General features: G+C 51.9%; 1 protein-coding gene across 6 annotated transcripts in view; it reads right to left on the bottom strand.

The window, feature by feature from the left end:
- PAQR5 (progestin and adipoQ receptor family member 5) overlaps positions 1-21332 on the bottom strand; it is a 98577-nt gene that overhangs the window by 6088 nt on the left and 71157 nt on the right. For 4 of the 6 annotated variants that reach the window (XR_011568737.1, XM_019968195.2, XM_070796991.1 and 1 more), the window contains exons 3-7: positions 15711-15838; positions 12400-12605; positions 10033-10159; positions 3448-3544; positions 1053-1194 (exon numbers count right to left, since the gene is read on the bottom strand). Coding sequence is in view for 5 of the 6 variants with exons in the window: in XM_019968195.2 (XP_019823754.2) it covers positions 1053-1194; positions 3448-3544; positions 10033-10159; positions 12400-12605; positions 15711-15838 (700 nt within the window). In the remaining variant the exon portion in view is untranslated. The other 2 variants (XM_070796990.1, XM_070796992.1) reach the window with 2 other exon arrangements.

Genomic DNA, 21332 nt, shown 5'->3' with positions numbered 1-21332 from the left:
GTTCCAATCCCCTGGCCCTCTCATCTCCCTCCTTTTTTGAAATCTGCCCTCTAACCATTTTGCTCATGTGATCCCTTCTGGCAGAGGAGAAGGAATAAAGGAGATGAAACTCTTGTCAAGGCAAAATGTGGCCACGTTTCTTGGGTAGAAGATGGAAACTCATGGACAAAATGGGCCTGGGGAGAACCGAGGTTCCTGCTCGCCACCCGGGGATGAGGACCTAGATCTCCATGGTGGCTTATCTGAGGAGCTCCCATCCCAGGACCCCTTAGCCTCACCAGAAGTGGCCAAGGCTCCCTCCTCCAGCCAGTCCCAGAGCCAGGGTGGAGGAGACACGTTGCACAGCGCTACCCACGTCCCTCGACAGAGGGGAAGGAACTCTGCCAGCAGGTATAAACCCCTGTAGCTCTGACGCCTCCTCTTCACCACATGGCCTCTCTGGCTTGAGCACGTTCAGGCTCACCTGGAGAAGCACTCAGCTTCTGAGAGAGTGCTGGGCCCACCCCAGCAGGATGTCTTGGGGGTGGGGGCTGAGATCCACATGCTCCCAGCTGAGGCTGAGACTACTCGTCCAGACTGGGAACTGCTGAGTCTGGGAACCACTGCTCTACCATGATTCCTGGCACCATCACACCCACCTGAATGAGACCCTCTTTCCTCTCCTTGGCACTGCCCGCCCCTCACCGGCTGGTACCCTCAGAGCCTTCTGTACCCTGTCTTTCCTCTTCCTCTTTACAGCTGCCTTCCATGGTCACTTAATAATGGGATTTCACGTTCGAGGTAATAATGGGACTCTCCTGTCCCCACACCCTCCAGAAATGCTTTAGAATCCTAGACCCACCTTCTCTGCATCCTCCACCACCCTCCCTGGGCATCCACGGTCTGTGCACATCCTGACATCTGTCACCTGACAGTTTCACTCACCTTGGCCTGGGCCTGGACAACTTCCTGGGGATTTGCTTCCCGCCCTGCCCCTGCCTCCCCTTGGCAACTACAGCACTGCTGTCAGGGATGGGAGCGCCCCCTGGGCAGCAGGGTCACCACGCGCTCACCGATGTAGTCGAAGCGTCCAGGGGCCAGGCGCTCCGGCAGATGCGCAGAGTAGAAGAAAGAGGCCAGGAGGGTCATGGCCACGTGCTTCTGGTGGTACACGGTGGCTTCATTCTCCGCACTCTCCCCGGGGAGCAGGAATACCTGCAGGTATTGAAAGAAACGCCAAGCCTTAACGTGGATAGCCTACAGGGACCTACTGTATAGCACAGGGGACTCTGCTCAACATGCTGCAAAAACCGAAACGGGAAAAGAGCTTGAAAAGGAATAGATACCTGTTTATGTATCCCTGAATCACTTTACTGTACGCCTGAAACTAACACAACACTGTAAATCAACTAAACTCCAGCGCAAAATGAAAAGCTTAAAGACAGAAAGAAACATCAGGGCTCGAGAGGAGGTCTGTAGACCTCCCCACGCACACGAGTGGACTCTGTGCGCCAAGGCCGTTCCCTCCCGGTGTCTGTGCTTGGAAAGGGACCTCACAGGGCCTGTGTGGGCAGGCTTCCTTTTCTGAGTGTGAGTAACTGAGACCTAACGTAACTGTATTTTAACCCCCTACATGCTCATGAGAGCCTTTGGGTTATTTAGTTACCAAAAAAAAAAAAAAACGAAGAAAGGAAGGAAGGGAAGGAAAACAACAGAAGTGAAGAGAAAAGGAAAGGGGAAAAAAAAGTCCTGCTAATATATCACTACTCTGCCCCACCCCCACCCCTGGGGCTAAAATGTAAGTAAAAAAAAAAAAAAATGGCCCATTCACACTTGAACTCACTTTTAACCAGCACATCCCTTGAACTGATGCTCTTAATTAAGGCTTTAAGGCCTAGGAATTCCTGGAAGGCCTTCTGAGTCATTAAAAACTATTAATTACGGACATTATCCTGGTTTGGAGTTTGGTACGGTTTTTGTACAATCGTTAAAAATAGCGGCAGCCACCACCTCCGAGGGCACCAGGCCAGGCCTCCTGTGTGCATCACTTCATCAGAGCCTCAACAATGACCACACGGCAGACTCCATTTCTCCCATTTTGCAGATGAGAGTACTGGGCTGGAAGGTGACTTGCCAACCACTAATTAGTAGAGAAGTCAGGCTGATTTGCAGAGCCTGAGTGCTCAGCCACAGCACCGTACAGGCTAAGATCCCTCCTCCCCCTCTGCCCGGAGTCTGACGCAGCTGAGTGCCAGGAGCGTCCAGCACTCATCCTGACAAGAAGCGATGCTGTTTGCAGGGGTGGCCTGCGGGGCTGGCTTGTTCTCTCTGCGCTGGTTTCCTGGGTGTGGTCTGTGTCCTCCAGGGAGGATTCAACGGAGTGGGCTGCATCCCCCTTTCTGGTCTCCCCAGACCCACACGGACTGAGCACGGGGCACAGGCTCAGTGTCTCAGCTGGTGGAGCCAGCCTGACCCCTCTCCTTCAGCCCTGGGCGCTGCCATCTCGGCCTCATGCACCAGACTTTTACGCTGCCTCCACCCTCGGGGCCTGGGACTGGAACTGCTGGGCCCATCAGGTCTGTTCATTTGATGACTCCTCCTCTACCTCCCTGTGAAGGAGGGGATATCAGCCTCATTTAAAGATAAGGAAACTGAGGCTCAGAGAGGTTTTGTTCACTGCCTAATGTCACACAGCCAGTGAGTAGTGGGACTGGGATTTGAACGCACGGCCATCTGAGAATGCGTGAATTTTCCCTCTTCTTATCTTCCCTCCTATACCCTCTTCCTTTGTGTTCACCATCTAATTCCCATCTATCCTTTAAGACCTTCAGTTATACGCTTTCCTTCCCTACTACGTCTATGTTAATTGATGATAATATATAATAATGCGTTTATGGGACTCTCACCACCAGCTAGCACTGTACACATTATCTCATGTAATCCTCTCCATAGCCTGACACAAGGAGGTGTTATTACCAGGCCTTTCCAGATGAGGGAAGTCGAGACACAGAGATGGTAGAAAACCTGCCCGAAGTCTTGCAGTGAGTGAATATTAGAGATTTGCCTCCAGAGCCCACTCTCCTGCTCACTCTACTAAACCCCAGGCTGCCTCTCCTGCCCAGCCCTCCGAGACTGCTCCTGAGCCTCCGGGTAGCACTGGCCACTGATGCATCTCCTGGCGCCACCTACCTAGTGCCCGTGGTAGGTGCTGGCTGCCTATGCCCATCAGGGCCTCTGTCCGTGCCACCTGATTGGTCTGTGAGTGCCAATAAGGGAGCACGTGGGGCTCTGTGCCCATGTGTTCTCCTGTGACCAGGACAGCGTCTGACCCCCAGAGCGGGAGCAGGTGGGGCTCTGCGTCCATGTGTTCTCCTGTGACCAGGACAGCGTCTGACCCCCAGAGCTCAGGACACAACCGATTCCCTGGTGCTGCCAACAGACAGAGGGGGGTCAGAGCAGGGCCCTTACCCTGAATAAGACGGGAAGGGAGTCCCAGGTATAGGGAAAAGCAAAGGCCAGGACACGAAGCATCTTACAGATCCCAGGCTTCTGTATCTCAAAAAACCTAAATCAGGAAAGGAAATGGGGGAGAAATGAGAATGAAAGGGAGTTTCAGTCAATAACACACACACTAAAAATAACCAAGGCCGAGTAACCCACAGAAAACCATCTGCGCACAAACTCCTCCCTCGGCCAGCAGCTTCCCCACCAGCCCTCTCCACTTCTCCCACCAGCCTCCCTGGGAAGGGCTCCATCTCAAATGTGAAAAGAGTTTGGAGGCGCCATCTCCCGGCACCATAAGAAGCAATGGTATCCAAAATCAGGGAGGAGGCACGGAGCAAAAAACCTTCAAAGGACAAGTTATCTAACTGCCACAGGGCCTTCTAGAAGTCAGACCAGTAGCCACCAGGAGAGGCAGACTGTGAGGCATGGGCAGGCCCAAACGCACAGGCTCCTGGGGCCAGCACCTCTGTGAAGGTTGAGATGCTTAACTAGTCAGAGTCGCCAGGTGAATCCCCTGCAAAAGCCCTGGGTACTATTAGATGTTTAATGACAAGAGATTTCTGGAATATTTAATAACACACACAGAAATCCTGGGCTGGGGAAACTGACCAAGCATGGGCCTTCCTTCTTTGAGTTGAAGGAGAGGCTCCATACAAAACTGCAGCCCTGAGCTGGGGCTCGGGCAAGGGAGAGCTCACACTCCCAGGCTGGGCCGGGTGGCAGGGCAGGTACCCGCTTCAATACATCGTACTGTGGGGGCTGGGTTCTTCTCCCTGGGGACCCACAGGACTGTGAGGCCAGAGCCTCCCCCGGCAAAGGTGATATGCAGAGCTAGGGTGTTGAGGCTTGTAGGGTGGCTGTTATGGGGCAGCCTGTACGATGATGGGGGCACTGGGGCCCTCCAGCCCTTCCTGACAGTTCTGCCCCTCATCACGCTCTCTGGTGGGGTCTGCTCCTCACTTCTGTTCCCCAGGTGCCCTGTCCCAGCCCACTCGCCTGCCCCTTCTCCACCAAACAGGGTCTGCTGTTCCCCTAGCCCAGGTCCATCTCTTCCAGCAGGATCTTCACATCCTCTATGAGCCAGTGCAGTCACCTAACTGTGAGCCCCACTGTGTCCACATCCTCTGGCATAGAATATGGCAGAGACACCCTCATCTGCCTCCAGGGTGGTCAGGGAACCCTCCTTAAGGGTGGAGCTGGGTCTGCTCGGCTGTCCATCTCCAGCATCCAGCTCAGAAGTGTGCCCGAGGATGTGGGCATCTGCTTGGCAGCCCAGCCTGGGGACCCCTGTTCACCATGGACCCTGAGAAGCCCCATAAACCCCAGAGATGAGCTTCAACTTCACTCAAGCCCATGGGCATGTCCCTTCTTCTTTTCTGACCCTGTGGACACTGGGCAGAGAAGGAAGAGGAGCTCAAAGAGGAGGAGGAGATATAAGGGACCTCAACTCATCATCCCCCAGAACAGAACCCCAGCCTTGGAGGAAACCACAAACCCTGGGATAGGCACAGGGTCACAATCTGACAACAGTGTTTGTCTTGGACACTCTGAGCCTGGTCCAGTCCCTGACTTTTGTGACCATCTCATCCAGGGCGTGATGTAACCCTCCTGTGCCCCAGAATCCTCGTGTGTACCACAGGGATGACTACAGAATCCCTTATGGGCTTGTTGCAAGGGTTTAATCAAATGATGCTCACTAGGAGCTTACAGCTGTGCAGAGCACAGAGTAACACTCACGAAATAGCAGCATTTTTTTTAAAAAAGTGTTGTAGGACCCATCCTTTCCCTCTCCCCATCTTGTAGCCACTTGGTACAGAAAATAGAACAGGAGGGAACAGACGGGTTCTGGGTGATTTGCCTAAAATCAGCTGAGCTAAAAAGAGGCAAAGCTAGGATTTACAGCCAGGATGTTTGGTTGGCTTCCCACCCTCTCCCCTTGGGCAGGTCTCAGACCACTCCCCAGACTCTGCTCTTACAGACACCCCTCTGCCCCAGGAGGCGAACAGAACACACTTCCACTGCTCCAAGTCAGAGCCCATCTTTCGTAGGACCTTCTCAGTCTACGCTGGCCGACCCTGCCCGACCATGCAAGCCTGCTCCCTCCCTCCCCATGCTCTGCCACCGCCTATCACCTCTGGGTGCAAAGAGACTTGCTCTTAAAGCACGCTCTCTCTGTGGCCACTTACACAGGAAGAAAGCTGGCTCTGGTTGGCGAGGGCCATCCCCCAAAACACGGATTTCCTGCGACTTGAGACATGGCGCCCGGCCTGATAAAGTACTTCCCCAAGGGCAAACGAACCAGCCTCTCCAGCTGCCAAGCCGAGTCTACGGAGGGAAAAAGGAGAAAAAGCAGAACAGAAGAGAGCGACAGAGAACAAGAGGCAGAAGGGCCAGCAGCTACAAAGACGGTGGGCCTCCCACCACCAAAGTGCAATTCCAGATCAGGCCACAGGGTGTCGCCACAGCCAGAAGGAGGGGAAGGAGCCATGGCATTCTCCAAAGCACACCACACCCGAGTCTCCAAAGCCTCGCCTGGTAAGGCAATGCCTGTCCCCCAAGGCTGGGAGTCAGGGAGTCAGGCCTCCTCTGCCTAGAACCAGGTGGGCAGGAAACATTGGATTTCGGGAGAAGCCTCCACCAAGAAAGCGCTGATACAATACCAGTCTATTCTAAAACCCGATAAATCCTGTTGCAACAAAGCTGGGCAGATGTGCAAGTGAATTCCAGAACTATGCTCGAAACAAGTGGGCCTTTGGAAACATCATTCTATTGCCGAGGTGCGTGTGCGTGCGCGCCTGCGTGCACGCAGAGGGGGCAGGGGGGTGGTATTATGGCTGTTTTGTTGTTGTATGGATGACATAACAGGAATGTGGACATTTCCACGTGCTGACCATTGGCCCCAGCAGCAGTCTATCATCTGGCTGAGCCCTCTGACCTCTGGATGTGTCTGGGAACCACTGTCTGCTAAGCCTCCCGTCTCCACCTCTGACCTCCAAACCCTCTTCAAGGCCTGCCCCAGGCCGCTCTGAGCTGCCGCAGCACCACTGCCAAGGCACAGTGCTCAAAGAACAGCTCACATCCCACCAGGGATGAAAACCCATCTCTCCCTCACAGCACTGACCACACGGCATTCCACAGAGCGAGCATGTGTCTGAAAAACCAACTGCTGGATGCCCTGGATGGATGACTGGAAAAGTACCCACAGGGACTCGTGATGCGCAGCAAACACGTGGAACTACCATTCCTGAGCGAGTGGTGATGCTTCCTGGGCTTGCAGGTGGTCAGTAGGTACGCGCAGGCAGGGTCTCTGTCACACCCATCTGGCTCCAAGAGCCACAGAGAGGTCATATGTTCTGCCATTTCCCCCATAAACACTATGGAACAAGAAGGCGGTTTTCCGGAATGTGTTCCTTTGAAGTAAATTCCATGATTGTTGTTGCTTAGTCGCTAAGTTGTGTCCGACTCTATGCACCCCCATGGACTGTAGCCCGCCAGGTCCCTCTGTCCATGGGATTCTCCAGACAAAAATACTGCAGTGGGCTGCCATTCCCTTCTCCAGGGGATCTTCCTGACCCAGGGATCAAACCCGCATCTCCTGCATTGCAGGTGGATTCTTTATCACTGAGCCACATGGGAAGCTCCCAGCTCTCATGTGGAATTTACCTAAAGGACATGTATTATGTGGGAATGAAGGCTATTCGGACCACACTACTCTGGGAAGCATGTGGATAACTAAAGCACAACTCATGAGCTCCATGGTCTCTTTTGCGCTGAGGAAAAGAGGTGGTTCTTGGCCTCCTAGCCATTCCACAGACTGATACAGCAGGTGGGAGAGGCAGGGGTGGGCCTGGGGGATGCAGGGGAGAAGGCACGGAGAGGAACCTTGGAAAAGGCACTGAAGCTGGTATCATAGATGCCTAAACAGAAGGAACCCAGGGAACTTCGTCTCAGGGGCCCCTGCTTAAGGGCCAAGACTGGCCCAAGGCCACACAGCAAGCCTGTGAAGCTGGGCCTCCAGACAGGCCTCGCCTGCCTCCACTGCTTCCCCTGCAGTTAATCAGGACCAAGTCTCTCCCCACACACGCATGAGCCCTCCTCCTCAGACACCGAAGACAAAGACAGAGAATGAAAACAGAGGGGACGGGTCTTGTAAGAGCAGGGATCCACCAGCACGTGGGAAGGAGAGAAGACAAGACGCGAAGGAAGCTGGACGGGCCCACAGGGGGACGTCCCACTCTATCCTTGGCTCCAAGCATGTGGCATTTGCTTCTTTTTCCCTTCCTGTTCCCCGAGCCCCCATTGAGCCCCACAGGACACAGTGGCTGAGCCCACTGAACTGTCTTCCTGTGAAGTTTACTGTCCTTCCTGAGCACAAGGCCAGTCCTCTGAAGGACACACGAGGAGCCTCCGATCCCCCACCTCTGGATGGCTCTTCCAGCCTCTGTCCCCCTCCCCTGCCAGCTGCACAGGCTCTGGCGACTCTGAAGCTCCTTGCTGTCTCCCAGTGCCGTCCATCCTCGCAAGGCCCTCACCCCTGTTCAGGCTCTCGGCTCTGTCCAAAACGCCCTTCCCTCTTCTCCAGCTAAAGTGTTCAACCTTCCTCAATGCTTGATTCTAAGGCTGCTTCACAGAACCCTGGCTATCCAAGCAGGTGTCGTTTCGTATTATCATTATTTGTGATGTTATATGCTATGTTATATGTTATGTTATGTAGCATGTAATGCTACATGCTTTTTTTAAAAAAAAAAAAAAAAAAAAAACCTTTCCTCTGGCCCTTAAAGGAAATGTTGACTCAGTCTAGACATTTTGGAGGTCTGCAGTCTGCTGCTCATACTCCACGGGGCACTCTATGAGGACAAGGGCTGAACCGCACTCATCTCCACATTCCCCCAGAGAGGGTTTACCCCCCCTCACACCCCAGGCCTTCCCACCAGATGAAGCAACACAAAACCCAGTCTTGAGACTGAGCCTGCAAACGAGACTCACCCCATGGAAAGCAGCTCCACGCTGCCCACCTGCCTCAGGACAGGTGAGGGCAAGGCAAGTTGGGGCAAGCATTCCCGATGCTGTTTAAGGCTCCACTCTCTGACTTTTAAAGAAAAGCAGCTTGTCAAGTTTGGAAAATCTGCCTACCTCTGGGTCCCACAAAACCCAGTGTCCCCCAAAGAAAGCTGGAGCCAAAATCACTGTGGGGGAGTTGCAGAAGCGTACCTCGCCACCCCGACCCCTGTGGTTTTCTCCTGGGGAGGGAAGAGCTACGGCTGTCAGGAGTAAGAATGCTGCAAGGCCAGGGCTCAGGAGAGACACAGGCTGGGGGCATGGGTGGCCAGGACCGCCAGCCTTCCTTGGCGCTCTTGCTAACCCACCATGGAAGGCCCCCAGCGCCTGGCACTGTCTACACAGAAATGTTACCCCAACGCCGTCATTCGAGAGGTTTCCGAAGTCATTTTGGGTAGTTTGTTTTTTTACCAAGAGCTGAATAATCTAGAGTAGTTATCCTAAAAAATGCCCGTTGTACTCACACCCCAGTGAGCTTCCTTGAGTGAAAGGAAAAAAAAAAAAAAAATAGAATTAGAGCCAGTGAGCTGGGCATGATTCATGGCCATCATGCTTCCCCTGGGGATGTGTCAGACATTTGAATGTCGTCTGTCGTGCATCACACACACGCATATCTTGTTGTACTTTGCTTTATTGTGGCTTTTTGCAAATTGAAGGTTTGTGGTAACTCTGTGTTGACAGATGATAGCATTTTTTTTTAGCAGTAGCGTATTTTTAAATTAAGATGTGTACACTGTTTCCTTAGACATAATGCTCTTGCACACTGAATAGACTATAGTGTAAATTCCACTTTTACATGCACTGGGAAACCAGAAAGTTCAGTGACTTGCCTACTGCGAAGTTGATATCTTTGCAGTATCTCTGAGGTGTGTCTGTGTCCAGAGGCAGGCCCTTCTCAGCTCCTATTAGCAGACCACCTGTTTATGGAGTGCCTCCTCCGGGCCAGGCTTGTGCCAAGTGTTCTGGATATATTACACCCATTTCACAGGATAGCTGTGTTGACCCCATTTTTATTTTTCTTTTTGGCCAAAGCCACATGGCTTGTAGAATCTTAGTTCTGCAACCAGGAATTGAGCCCAGTCCACAGAAGTGAAAGGGCCATGTTTTAGCCACTGAACTGCCAAGGAACTCCCTTGACCCCATTTTATAGATAAGCAAACTGAAGTTCAAGGAGGGTAAGTGACTCGTTCAGCAACAGTTTGCAGGGCAGAGTATGGGACCCCCTTGTTCAAAAATCATTAAGTATTTCAAAACAACAACAGCAGGGCATTAGACAAGTTTGAAGCCCTCTTGATCATGGGGCCCTGAGCACCTGCACAGGCTGTGTGCCTGTGAAGCTGGTCCCGCCCGGCCACTGGAAGTCCATCCGGAACTGAGCCCCAGGCTCCCAAGCACCTCTCCCCCTGTCCCCTCCAGCAGTCCAGGGAGCCACGTGCTCCACCACCACCCGTCCCCTCGCCCCATCCCATCCGTGGCAGAGCAGCCGGGTACCTGGAGTAGCAGGAGAGCCAGATGCTAATGATGGTGTTCAGCACAGCCAGGGTCAGGTAGTAGTCATGGAAGGTGGTGCTCACCAGCGTGTCCGGGAAAACATAGGCAGAGTAGGCGATAGCACAGCCTGGAGGAGCAAAACCAGCCTTGGGCAAGAAGCCAGGACTCAGCACTGTCTGGACTCCCTGGGAAGACCACCCCGCCCTGCATCTGGCTGAGCCCCATCACCACACAGACCATGAGCAGTCCTGCACCCCACCCTCGCTATGCCATCATCCCTCCCAGCCTGTATGTCCCCATCTCTCTTCTCTGCCCACCCAGATCCCACCCTGAGAATTGTTCTGGGAGCCCAGTGCTGCTCCAAGGGCTTGACAGGTATTAACTCACATAATGTTTACAGCCACCCTCGGACATCAGTCCTGCACTGAACCTCATTTTACAGATGAGGAAACAGAAGCACAGAGAGGTTTGGTAACCCACCCAGGGGCACACAGCTGGAAAGCAGCAAAGCCAAGCTTCAAACACAGGCCGTGTAGCACCAGTCCCTGCTTTTAACCACATGCTGTGGTCCACGATGACACCCCCGTGTGCTCAGCTTTGCCCTGAGATGATGATACGGGTATTCCTTGCGGAATAATCAACGGTGTGGGGGAGAAAGTGCGGGGAGGGAGAGCCCTTGCTGAGCGGAGGGCTGCCACATCAAGGGGCTGAGGGACAGGTCGGCAAAGAGGCTGAGCACTTGAGGCTAGCCTCGGCGTTTTGTGTGGTTTTAGGTTTTGGAGTTTGTGAGAGAAGGGTTACTGAAGGACGTTTTGGACACCTGCCTGCTGCAGCTTTTACCTGAAAGAACAGGGACCAGCATTGTCCTTTTCAAAGGGGACAGGTGTGTCCAGGGGCCAGGACCAGAGGGCCTCTCCAGGCCGAGATCCCTCTGGGAGAGGCAGCCACAGATCTGTCAGCTTAGGGCCTAAGGTCAGGGCTAAGGTCACCTGTTATCCAAAGATAAAAAGAACTTGGAATCCGAGTTCAAAGCTGAAGCAGGCCTCAAACCACACAAGCTCAGCCCCTGCCTTTGCTCCTGTTTGACCATTGAAATCTAGGGAAGCTGAGGGATGTGCCCAGGGTCCCACAGGCAGATAGGGCCAAGGATCGCCACGTCCTGGGACAGCGCTCCCACCTCTGCAGGTTGCCTGTGCGATTCCAGCTGGGAATTGCCCCAGGAGAACAGCCAGACCCTTCTCTCAGCTTGATACCGTGGGAAGGCTCCCACGTGGCCCAGGAGGCACGTGGTCTGTGTCCTGACCGGGCCCTTGGGTGACACAAGAGCAGGGGAGCCCCAGCGCCTGCCAGAACTGCAGTGGGAAGCAGAACTGATGAGAGCCTCCAGGCTCCAGGGTGAGGTGGGAGCTGAGGATGGGTAGGTGCGTGGCAAAGGCGCTGGCCCTTTGGAGGTTCCGACAGGTGCTTGAGGGCAGAGGGGGCTCTCCAGGGAACAGGAGCAGGACACAGCATAAGATGCCAGACCAACGAAAGTGAACATCTCCTTTCAGGCAACAGGGGCCACCAAAGGATTTTAAGCAGGGGATTAAAATGGCCAGAGCCTAGTAAAAGCACACATGCACGGGAGGGCTGAGCAGGAGGGGAGCAGCTGGACACCAGGGAGGAAGCTGAGCAAACGCCACCCTCTAGGGATTGGGGGTTTTCAGCGGGGTCACGGAGGAGGAGAGGTGGCTGCAGACGAGGAGTCCCAGGTGGGCCCCCAGCCTCTCTCAGCTGACTAGACCTTCCTCTCAGGTTTACTGAACACCTCCAAGTCAGACTCTCAGCTACGGACTGGAAAACCAGATGAGGAAGATGCACGAACTGTCCCTAGGGAGCTGTTCCCAGTGCGGAGTGGAAATGAGGGAATCACTGAGGGAGCTCCAAGGAGGTGGATCCAGGCCTGGGGACTTGAGGAAGCCACAGGCAGGGGCCCTGAGGCTCCCAGGCCCTGGCTCTCCCATCACAAGCTGCGTGATCTGGGTAACTCACCTCTACTGTCCTCATCTATAGCATGGGTATAACGATACTCCACAGCCCAGGGCCCTGCTGTCAGGGTGGGTGGCTGGAAGCCAGCCATGGTGGGAGTACATATACCATAGCTATCTGCCATCACCACAGACTGGGACTTCTGTCCCCAGGGAGCTGGTTGTTCAGTATTCGCCAGCACACCTCTGGACAAGTTTCTTTTAAAACCCTCATCAGGCACCTGGGCAGGGGCGACCCTTCTGCAAGCACACCAGAGCCTGGCGGTGACCCCAGGTCCCAGAGGAAGGGGCAGGTGGCTCGGTCGTGGGGGACAGAAGGCAAGAGCAGGGCCTCACGTACCCAGGCTGAAGAGGTTGACGGCGCCGTAGTCCAGGAAGTAGCAGATATGGCGGGCGTTCCTGGACATGGAGCTGAAGGTGTGTGCACAGCTGGATGCCAAGGGGAACAAGCAGCTGGCGCCCATGTACACGAGCAGAGGCCAGGAGTAACTGTCATTCAGGATGTCCGTCACTTGCAGGGTGCTCACAAACCTCCACGAGAAGAACCTGGAACACAGGGGTGCACCCTCAACCTTCAGGGTGACGGCTCCTCTTACAGTCCTCACCTGAAAGTCGCCTACCTCTCCTTTCCCTGGGATGACCAGCCCCTATATGGTCCCATTTTGCTGACATGCCAGGAGCAAGGAAGAGTGAGTGGGGTCCTTTATTGTTTGGACATATACAGGAAGGGCAATGGTCCACTCTGCATACTCTGCATGTAGTGACAGATCCCTCTTACAGCTTCTTGCCCAGGTGACTCTCTACTTTTGGTTTGCATGCTTCCAGGGCCAGGGAGCTCACCACCTCCCAAGACAGTTCTGAGTGTTTGGAAGTTTCACTGAGCTGGCATCTATCTCCCTGGAATTGCTCTCCACGGGATCAGTCCTAGTTCTCCCTATCAGCACCACAGAAAACAAACCCATCAAATATCTCACAGCTGTCTTCCTAATCCCTCCCCACCTCTCTGAACTTCACATTAAAGAACCTCAGTGCATTCAACCATTCCTCATAGGATCCAGCTTTGGCCTTATTCTCTCCATGGTTGGTCAGGCTTCCCTTGTGGGAAGACCCCTCAAAGAGAAACAACTCCTCTGCTGGAAAGTCTAGAAGGCAACGGGACTATTTTCTCCCCCTTCTTCCATGCTACTCTTCCACTAATATTACCATCTCTTTCACTGAGGGGCCTGGTCCCAAGGCTCGGTCTCAGCCAAGCCTAGACCTCCAGATTCATCTCTTACAGAAACACAAAACAGATCCACATCAGATCTGCCCAATCTATAACCCAGGTGAGGGGATCTTCCCTGCAGAAGCTGTTCACTTCCACGAACCACTCTTAGAGAGTCAGGCCCCTTTCCCACGAACTCCCCCAGGGAAGGGACTAAAAGCTTTTCATGGGGGAACGGCGGGAGCATCGCTCAATCCTCTGGCTACACTTGTGATCTGTTCCCTATGCTGTTCTTCAAAACATATCCTTTTATCAGCTCGGGATTATTCCCGAGTCCCACTGCCCTGGGGCATCTTTCTGCTGCTCCCCCAAGCCCTTCCTGCTGCTCCGTGTTGTGCTCTCAGGGCCCTGGCAGTGCAGGGGTGTCGGGCCCCGTGGAGCGCTCCAGCCAGCGTGGCTCAGCTGTAGAATGGCTACGAAGGCACGTACATACAGCAACGAAAGCCCCACCAACAGGGACGGTCAGGCTGGTCCTTTGTAGTGACACAAACTTCAAAACAGCCCAAGTCACCTCTGGTGTATCCAGAAAATGGAACGCCACACAGCTATACGAAAGCCAGAGAGGCTTGCATGGAGGTCAGACAGAGATCAGGAGGCAGAAACAACGGAGGAGCAGAGGGAGGAGAGAAGCAGGCGCTGGGTGCACACACACGTCACAGATGCTCCAGTCTCTAGAAAAGCATCCTGGGAGAATTACAAGCAGCAGGTCACCCCAGCCACTCCAGAGAGGACAAGAGGGGCCGCGGGAAGACACCAACTCTATTCCCTTCTGCAGTGCTACAGTGTATTAGCATTTAGACTTTTTACTTAAATTTTGTTGTTGTTTAGTCACTTCAGTCATGTCTGACTCTGTGTGACCCTATGGACTGTAGCCCGCCAGGCTCCTCTGTCCATGATGGGATTTCCCAGGCAAGAATCCTGGAGTGGATTGCTATGTCCTATTCCAGAGGATCTTCCCGACCCAGGGATCGAAACAGTGCTTCCTACATTGGCAAGCAGATTTTACCACTGAGCCTCCAGGAAGCCCTTACGTAAGTTTGCTGCTGCTGCTGCTAAGTTGCTTCAGTCGTGTCCAACTCTGTGCGACCCCAGGGACGGCAGCCCACCAGGCTCCCCCATCCCTGGGATTCTCCAGGCAAGAACACTGGAGTGGGTTGTCATTTCCTTCTCCAATGCATGAATGTGAAAAGTGAAAGTGAAGTCTCTCAGTCGTGGCAGACTCTTAGCGACCCCATGGACTGCAGCCCACCAGGCTCCTTCATCCATGGGATTTTCCAGGCAAGAGTACTGGAGTGGGGTGCCATTGCCTTTACTTAAATTTAAAATGACAAAGAGCCTCCTTGAGCAGATCTTGCTGCCTCCCTGGCCAGGCTGCAGGCCCTAGGGCTTCTTTGCAGGTGGTCCCATCCCACAGCAAGCCTGAGCTCTCCCTTCTCTGCCCTTGATGCATCTGGCTCAAGCAGCCTTCTGCACATTTTGGCCTGGGTCTGACTGCTGGCTGGGCAGGCCTCCTTCCTTGGGCCCTTCTCCACCTGCAGCACACCCTGGGGTCCTTCCTACTCTCTCTGGTCCTCCATACAATCGGAAGGGGGAATCCAGAAACTAGCCTGTGCTAGAACTTGCCAAGAGATATAAGCAAGCCACGCCCTTCTCTGGGCCGCATCTGTGTCAGCCGGTGGCAGTGTGAGGGGGCTGGTGGCCTGTGTGACCTCTGAGGTCCTTCCAACTCTCACATATTACGATCCCATCTCTACCCGCCACTCACTATGCCCAGGCACCGGGTGTGCGAAGCTGGTCTTCGGCCCCCATCTTTCTAAACCAGGTCCCTCCTCAGCTCCCTGGCAGTTCCCATCTGTGCGCACGCGCTTGCCAGAGCATTTATTCTCTTGGCTGGCTGTTAAAGTGCTGTCTGACCAAGTGCCTCACAGCGGCTGTGGCCCCAGAATGACTATGAGCATCCACAGCTCCGTGCCCGATGCTTTTTCTCACATCTCCTCTGATAATCCTCGGGGCAACCCTGGGAAAAGTGGTGCCTATCGCTCCTGCTCTGCAGATGGGAACATGCAAAGCCCAGAGAGGTGACTTGTTCAAGCTAGGGAGTGTCAGCCAGGGCTTCTAGAAGACCCAGACTGAATAAGACAATGCTCTCAAATCAGGCCCTGGAGCAGGGAGCAGGGAAAGACTGGGGAGTTGCAGGAGCCCCTCAAATGCTATGGCAATCCATGCCCTAGAGCTCACCCACAACCTCCGGCTCCACACTCGCACCACGGGGGGAGTCGCCCACATTCTAGCACAGAACCTCAGCTTGCCCCACCCCAGCTGTGTTTAATGAAGCCCCGGTTCCCAGGCTCTGCGTGAAACAGCTGGACCAGGGGGCCAGGAGGTACCAGAAGGGCAGCAAGTGCGTCCAGATGTTGAGGGTCTCATTGGTCATTTGAAAAAGGCTGAGGAGGCAGGCAGTGGCGGAACTCTGTGGGTGTCGGTAGCCGAAGAGGATGCCCTGTTCATGGAACACCTGCAGGGGGAGGAGGAAGGGACGCTGAGGTTACACAAGAGGGTGGCCGGAAGGTCTCAGGGGAACGTCCCTGGTAGCATCCACCTTTCTCCCAGGCTGGGCACTTGTCCACTGGAGTCTGGAACACCTGACCCCGGGTCCTTGATCTGTCACGCGGCTTCCCGCTTCCTTCCCATGGTTTCCAAAATCTCGTGTCCTCCCAGGAGCCTGCAGTCAGCTGGAGGAGCAGATTCAAGGCCCCGACTTCCTCTGGGAATCCAGCCTGTCTGTCCATTCCCAGAGGCACTTACTTCTGTCATGAATGTTGCTTAAGAATCTGGTTTTGCACCCTCTGGCTGGGGCCTACAGCCTGGTCTTCGGATGGTTGACATATATGCTGCCTGTCCGAGCCGACAAGCCCTGCATGTCAGGGGCTGGTGGGATGATCTCTGCAGGAGATCCCCCCGGGGCCCAGGGTACATTCACCAGAGCGCTTCACAAAGGCCTTTTGATGAAGACTATGATGGCATCAGCCTGGGCTGCAGGTGGAGGAGAAGGCCCACACAAACACCCCCTGCCTCAGGCAGCCCACCTGGCAAGGCTCTTGGCAACCATCTCACCCTGGATGAGAAACTTGGACTGGCCAGATAAAATACGGGGTGTCAACCTGCTTGGAGGACTGCATTACAGCCATTTAAAATGGTAATTGTGAGGCCTTCCCTGGCAGTCTAGTAGTTAACAATCCGTCTTCCATTGCAGGGGATACGGGTTCAATTCCTGGTCAGGGAACTAAGATCCCACATGCCTGCTAAAGTCACTTGTCGTGTCTGACTCTGTGTGACCCTACAAACCGTAGCCCACCAAGATCCTGTGTCCATGGGATTCTCCAGGCAAGAATCCTGGAGTGGGTTACCAAGCTCTCCTCCAGGGGATACTCCCGAACCAGGGATCAAACCCGCATCTCTTATGTCTCCTGCACTGGCAGGTGGGGTCTTTACCACCACACGCTGTGGTGCAACTACACCCGTGTTCTGCCACTACAGAGCCCACTGCTCTGGAGCCAGCACCATGACTAGAAAGAAGCTTGTGTGCCGCAACTGAGACCTGACGAAGCCCAAAATAAGTAAATAAATTAATAAGAAAAAAAAAAGGTAATTGTGAAGATGATGAGGCATGAGGAACAAAAGCTCAGGATGTAACATTAAGTGAAACAAAAGTGGAATGTCAACTGTATGCCTGCCATGATGCTAAGAACTACAGCAATTTAAGTGCACATGGTGGGATGGAGGCTGGGGGAACATGGGAAAGGAAAGAACTTCATTTGTTGAAGTAGCAGGATTTGCGTTATCAGATCAGGGTGTGATCAGATCAGGGTTTCTCAGTCTTGACAGTGCTGACATTTGGGGCCAATTCTTTGTTGTTGCGGGGTGCTGTCATATGCATTGTCAGTAGTATCTGTGGCCTCTCCCTATGAGATGCCAAGAGCACCCACCACGCCCCCCTTCCAAGCTATGACAACCAAACATATCTCCCAAACTTGCCATGTCCCCTGGGGCAAAACCTCCCCTAGTTAAGAACCATTGATTTAGCTGAATGTTGCTATAATCCTTGAAAGGTAAATAAAAATGAGTAGATTAATTAATAAAAATAATAATAATATTAGTAATCATTAGAAAAGGCAGAGAAACCAGAGATCAAATTGCCAACATCCGCTGGATCATGGAAAAAGCAATAGAGTTCCAGAAAAACATCTATTTCTGCTTTATTGACTATGCCAAAGCCTTTGACTGTGTGGACCACAATAAACTGTGGAAAATTCTTCAAGAGATGGGAATACGAGACCACCTGACCTGCCTCTTGAGAAATCTGTACGCAGGTCAGGAAGCAACAATTAGAACTGGACATGGAACAACAGACTGGTTCTAAATAGGAAAAGGAGTATGTCAAGGCTGTATATTGTCACCCTGCTTATTTAACTTATATGCAGAGTACATCATGAGAAATGCTGGGCTGGAAGAAGCACAAGCTGGAATCAAGATTGCTGGGAGAAATATCAATAACCTCAGATATGCAGATGACACCACCCTTATGGCAGAAAGTGAAGAGGAACTCAAAAGCCTCTTGATGAAAGTGAAAGAGGAGAGTGAAAAAGTTGGCTTAAAGCTCAACATTCAGAAAACGAAGGTCATGGCATCCGGTCCCATCACTTCATGGCAAATATATGGGGAAACAGTGTCAGACTTTATGTTTTTGGGCTCCAAAATCACTGCGGATGGTGACTGCAGCTGTGAAATTAAAAGATGCTTACTCCTTGGAAGAAAAGTTATGACCAACCTAGATAGCATATTGAAAAGCAGAGACATTACTTTGCCAACAAAGGTCCGTCTAGTCAAGGCTATGGTTTTTCCTGTGGTCATGTATGGATGTGAGAGTTGGACTGTGAAGAAAGCTAAATGCCGAAGAATTGATGCTTTTGAACTGTGGTGTTGGAGAAGACTCTTGAGAGTTCCTTGGACTGCAAGGAGATCCAACCAGTCCTTCTAAAGGAGATCAGCCCTGGGATTTCTTTGGAAGGAATGATGCTAAAGCTGAAACTCCAGTACTTTGGCCACCTCATGCGAAGAGTTGACTTATTGGAAAATACCCTGATGCTGGGAGGGATTTGGGGCAGGATGAGAAGGGGACGACAGAGGATGAGATGGCTGGATTGCATCACTGACTCGATGGACATGAGTTTGGGTAAACTCCAGGAATTGGTGATGGACAGGGAGGCCTGGAGTGCTGCCATTCATGGGGTCGCAAAGAGTCAGACACGACTGAGCAACTGAACTGAACTGACTGAATGTAAATCATTTATATGACCAACCTAGACAGCATATTAAAAAGTAGAGACATTACTTTGCCAACAAAGGTCCGTCTAGTCAAGGCTATGGTTTTCCAGTGGTCATGTATGGATGTAAGAGTTGGACTATAAAGAAGGCTGAGTACCAAAGAACTGGTGCTTTTGAACTGTGGTGTTGGAGAAGCCTCTTGAGAATCTCTTGGACTGCAAGGAGATCCAACCAGTCCATCCTAAAGGAAATCAGTCCTGAATATTCATTGGAAGGACTGATGCTGAAGCTGAAACTCCAATACTTTAGCCACCTGATGCAAAGAATTGACTCATTTGAAAAGACCCTGATACGGGGAAACATTGAAGGCAGGAAGAGAAGGGGACAACAGAGAATGAGATGGTTCGATGGCATCACCGACTCAATGGAGATGAGTTTGAGTTGACTCCGGGAGTTGGTGATGAACAGGGAGACCTGGTGTGCTGCAGTTCACGGGGTCTCAAAGAGTCAGACATAACTGAGCAACTGAACTGAACCAATTGTAAATCAAGTCATGATAAATTTTAAAGGTTTCCATCTGGTTTTCTAGGGCTGTGGGAGGAATGGAAGGCTGGGAGAATTCCAACCTAAATATTGATTTCCCATCTGGGTTACCAACTTCTTAGTTTAAGAGAGAACTTTGATTCAAAAATATACAATACTTGTAATGACCTATAGTGGAAAAGAATACACATGTATGTAAATATAGATGTATGTTTCAGGTGTACAGCAAAGTGCACACCTTGCTTTATACTCTGTTGTATACCTTTGCTTTATACTTGCTTATACAATTTGCTATACACCTGAAACACGACAACGCTGTAAATCAACTATACTTCTATTTTCCAAAATGGCTTAAAAAATAATAAAGAATTTTTTAAAAAATACAAGAACAAACAATGTATCATAACCTATACTACCTCTTGAGATTCTGAGTCAAGTGGTCTCTTGGAGGAGTGGAGAAAGCAGGGAGATATCCGTAAAGAGTCGAATCTGGGCCAGTGAGGTGCTAAATGACTTTAAGCTGGGCCACAGCTCTCAGCGTTCAGTGTCCTCATCTATGAAATGGGTGACATTAGCTTACCAGATGGCGAGGGCATTCCCATCTTGGTTCACTTCTGGGTGAAACTGGTCAACTAGGGAGAGGGGACAAACGAAGTTGGTTCAAGGTCCAGTGAAGAAGTACTGTTTGAATTAGGTTTGGGTTTTAGCTTATTTTTTGATTAGCTAAAGTCAAAAACTTTAGGTTTTGATTCACCGTGGTTTCTGCCGACATTCCCAGATTACAGTGGACAGCCTTCTCTAATGGGCAGCAGGAGTCTCAGCTTGCACCAGGGCTGCTGTTCAGTTCAGTTCAGTTCAGTTGCTCAGTTGTGTCTGACTCTTCGTGACCCCACGGACCACAGCATGCCAGGCCTCCCTGTCCGTCACCAACTCCCGGAGTCTACTCAAACTCATCTCCATTGAGTCAGTGATGCCATCCAACCATCTCATCCTCTGCTGTCCCCTTCTCCTCCTCCCTTCAATCTTTCCCAGCATCAGGGTCTTTTCAAATGAGTCAGCTCTTCGCATCAGGTGGCCAGAATATTGGAGTTTCAGCTTAACTATCAGTCCTTCCAGTGAACACTCAGGACTGATCTCCTTTAGGATGGACTGCTTGGATCTCCTTACAGCCCAAGGGACTCTCAAGAGTCTTCTCCAGCACCACAGTTCAAAAGCATCAATTCTTTGGCGCTCAGCTTTCTTCATAGTCCAACTCTCACATCCATACATGACTACTGGAAAAACCATAGCCTTGACAAGATGGACCTTTGTTAGTAATGTCTCTGCTTTTGAATATGCTATCTAGGTTGGTCATAACTTTCCTTCCAAGGAGTAAGCGTCTTTTAATTTCATGGCTGCAGTCACCATCTGCAGTGATTTTGGAGCCCAGAAAAATAAAGTCTGACACTGTTTCCACTGTTGCCCCATCTATTTCCCATGAAGTGATAGGACCAGATGCCATGATCTTCGTTTTCTGAATGTTGAGCTTTAAACCAACCTTTTCACTCTCCTCTTTCACTTTCATCAAGAGGCTCTTTAGTTCTTCACTTTCTGCCATGCGGGTAGTGTCATCTGCATATCTGAGGTTATTGATATTTCTCCCGGCAATCTTGATTCCAGCTTGTGTTTCTTCCAGCCCAGCATTTCTCATGACGTTCTCTGCATATAACTTAAATAAGCAGGGTGACAATATACAGCCTAGATGTACTCCTTTTCCTATTTGGAACCAGTCTGTTCCATGTCCAGTTCTAACTGTTGCTTCCTGACCTACATACAGATTTCTCAACAGGCAGGTCAGGTGGTCTGGTATTCCCATCTCTTGAAGAATTTTCCACAGTTTATTGTGATCCACACAGTCAAAGGCTTTGGCATAGTCAATAAAGCAGAAATAGATGTTTTTCTGGAACTCTCTTGCTTTTTCCATGATCCAGTGGATGTTGGCAATTTGATCTCTGGTTCCTCTGCCTTTTCGAAAACCAGCTTGAACATCTGGAAGTTCACAGTTCACGTATTGCTGAATACTGGCTTGGAGAATTTTGAGCATTACTTTACTAGCATGTGAGATGAGTGCAATTGTGAGGTAGTTTGAGCATTCTTTGGCA

Source organism: Bos indicus, chromosome 10 (genome assembly GCF_029378745.1).
Source record: "Bos indicus isolate NIAB-ARS_2022 breed Sahiwal x Tharparkar chromosome 10, NIAB-ARS_B.indTharparkar_mat_pri_1.0, whole genome shotgun sequence".
In the NCBI taxonomy this organism is placed as follows: domain Eukaryota; kingdom Metazoa; phylum Chordata; class Mammalia; order Artiodactyla; family Bovidae; genus Bos; species Bos indicus.
Note: the sequence above shows the minus strand (reverse complement) of the source record. Positions and strands in the feature narration are given on the sequence as shown.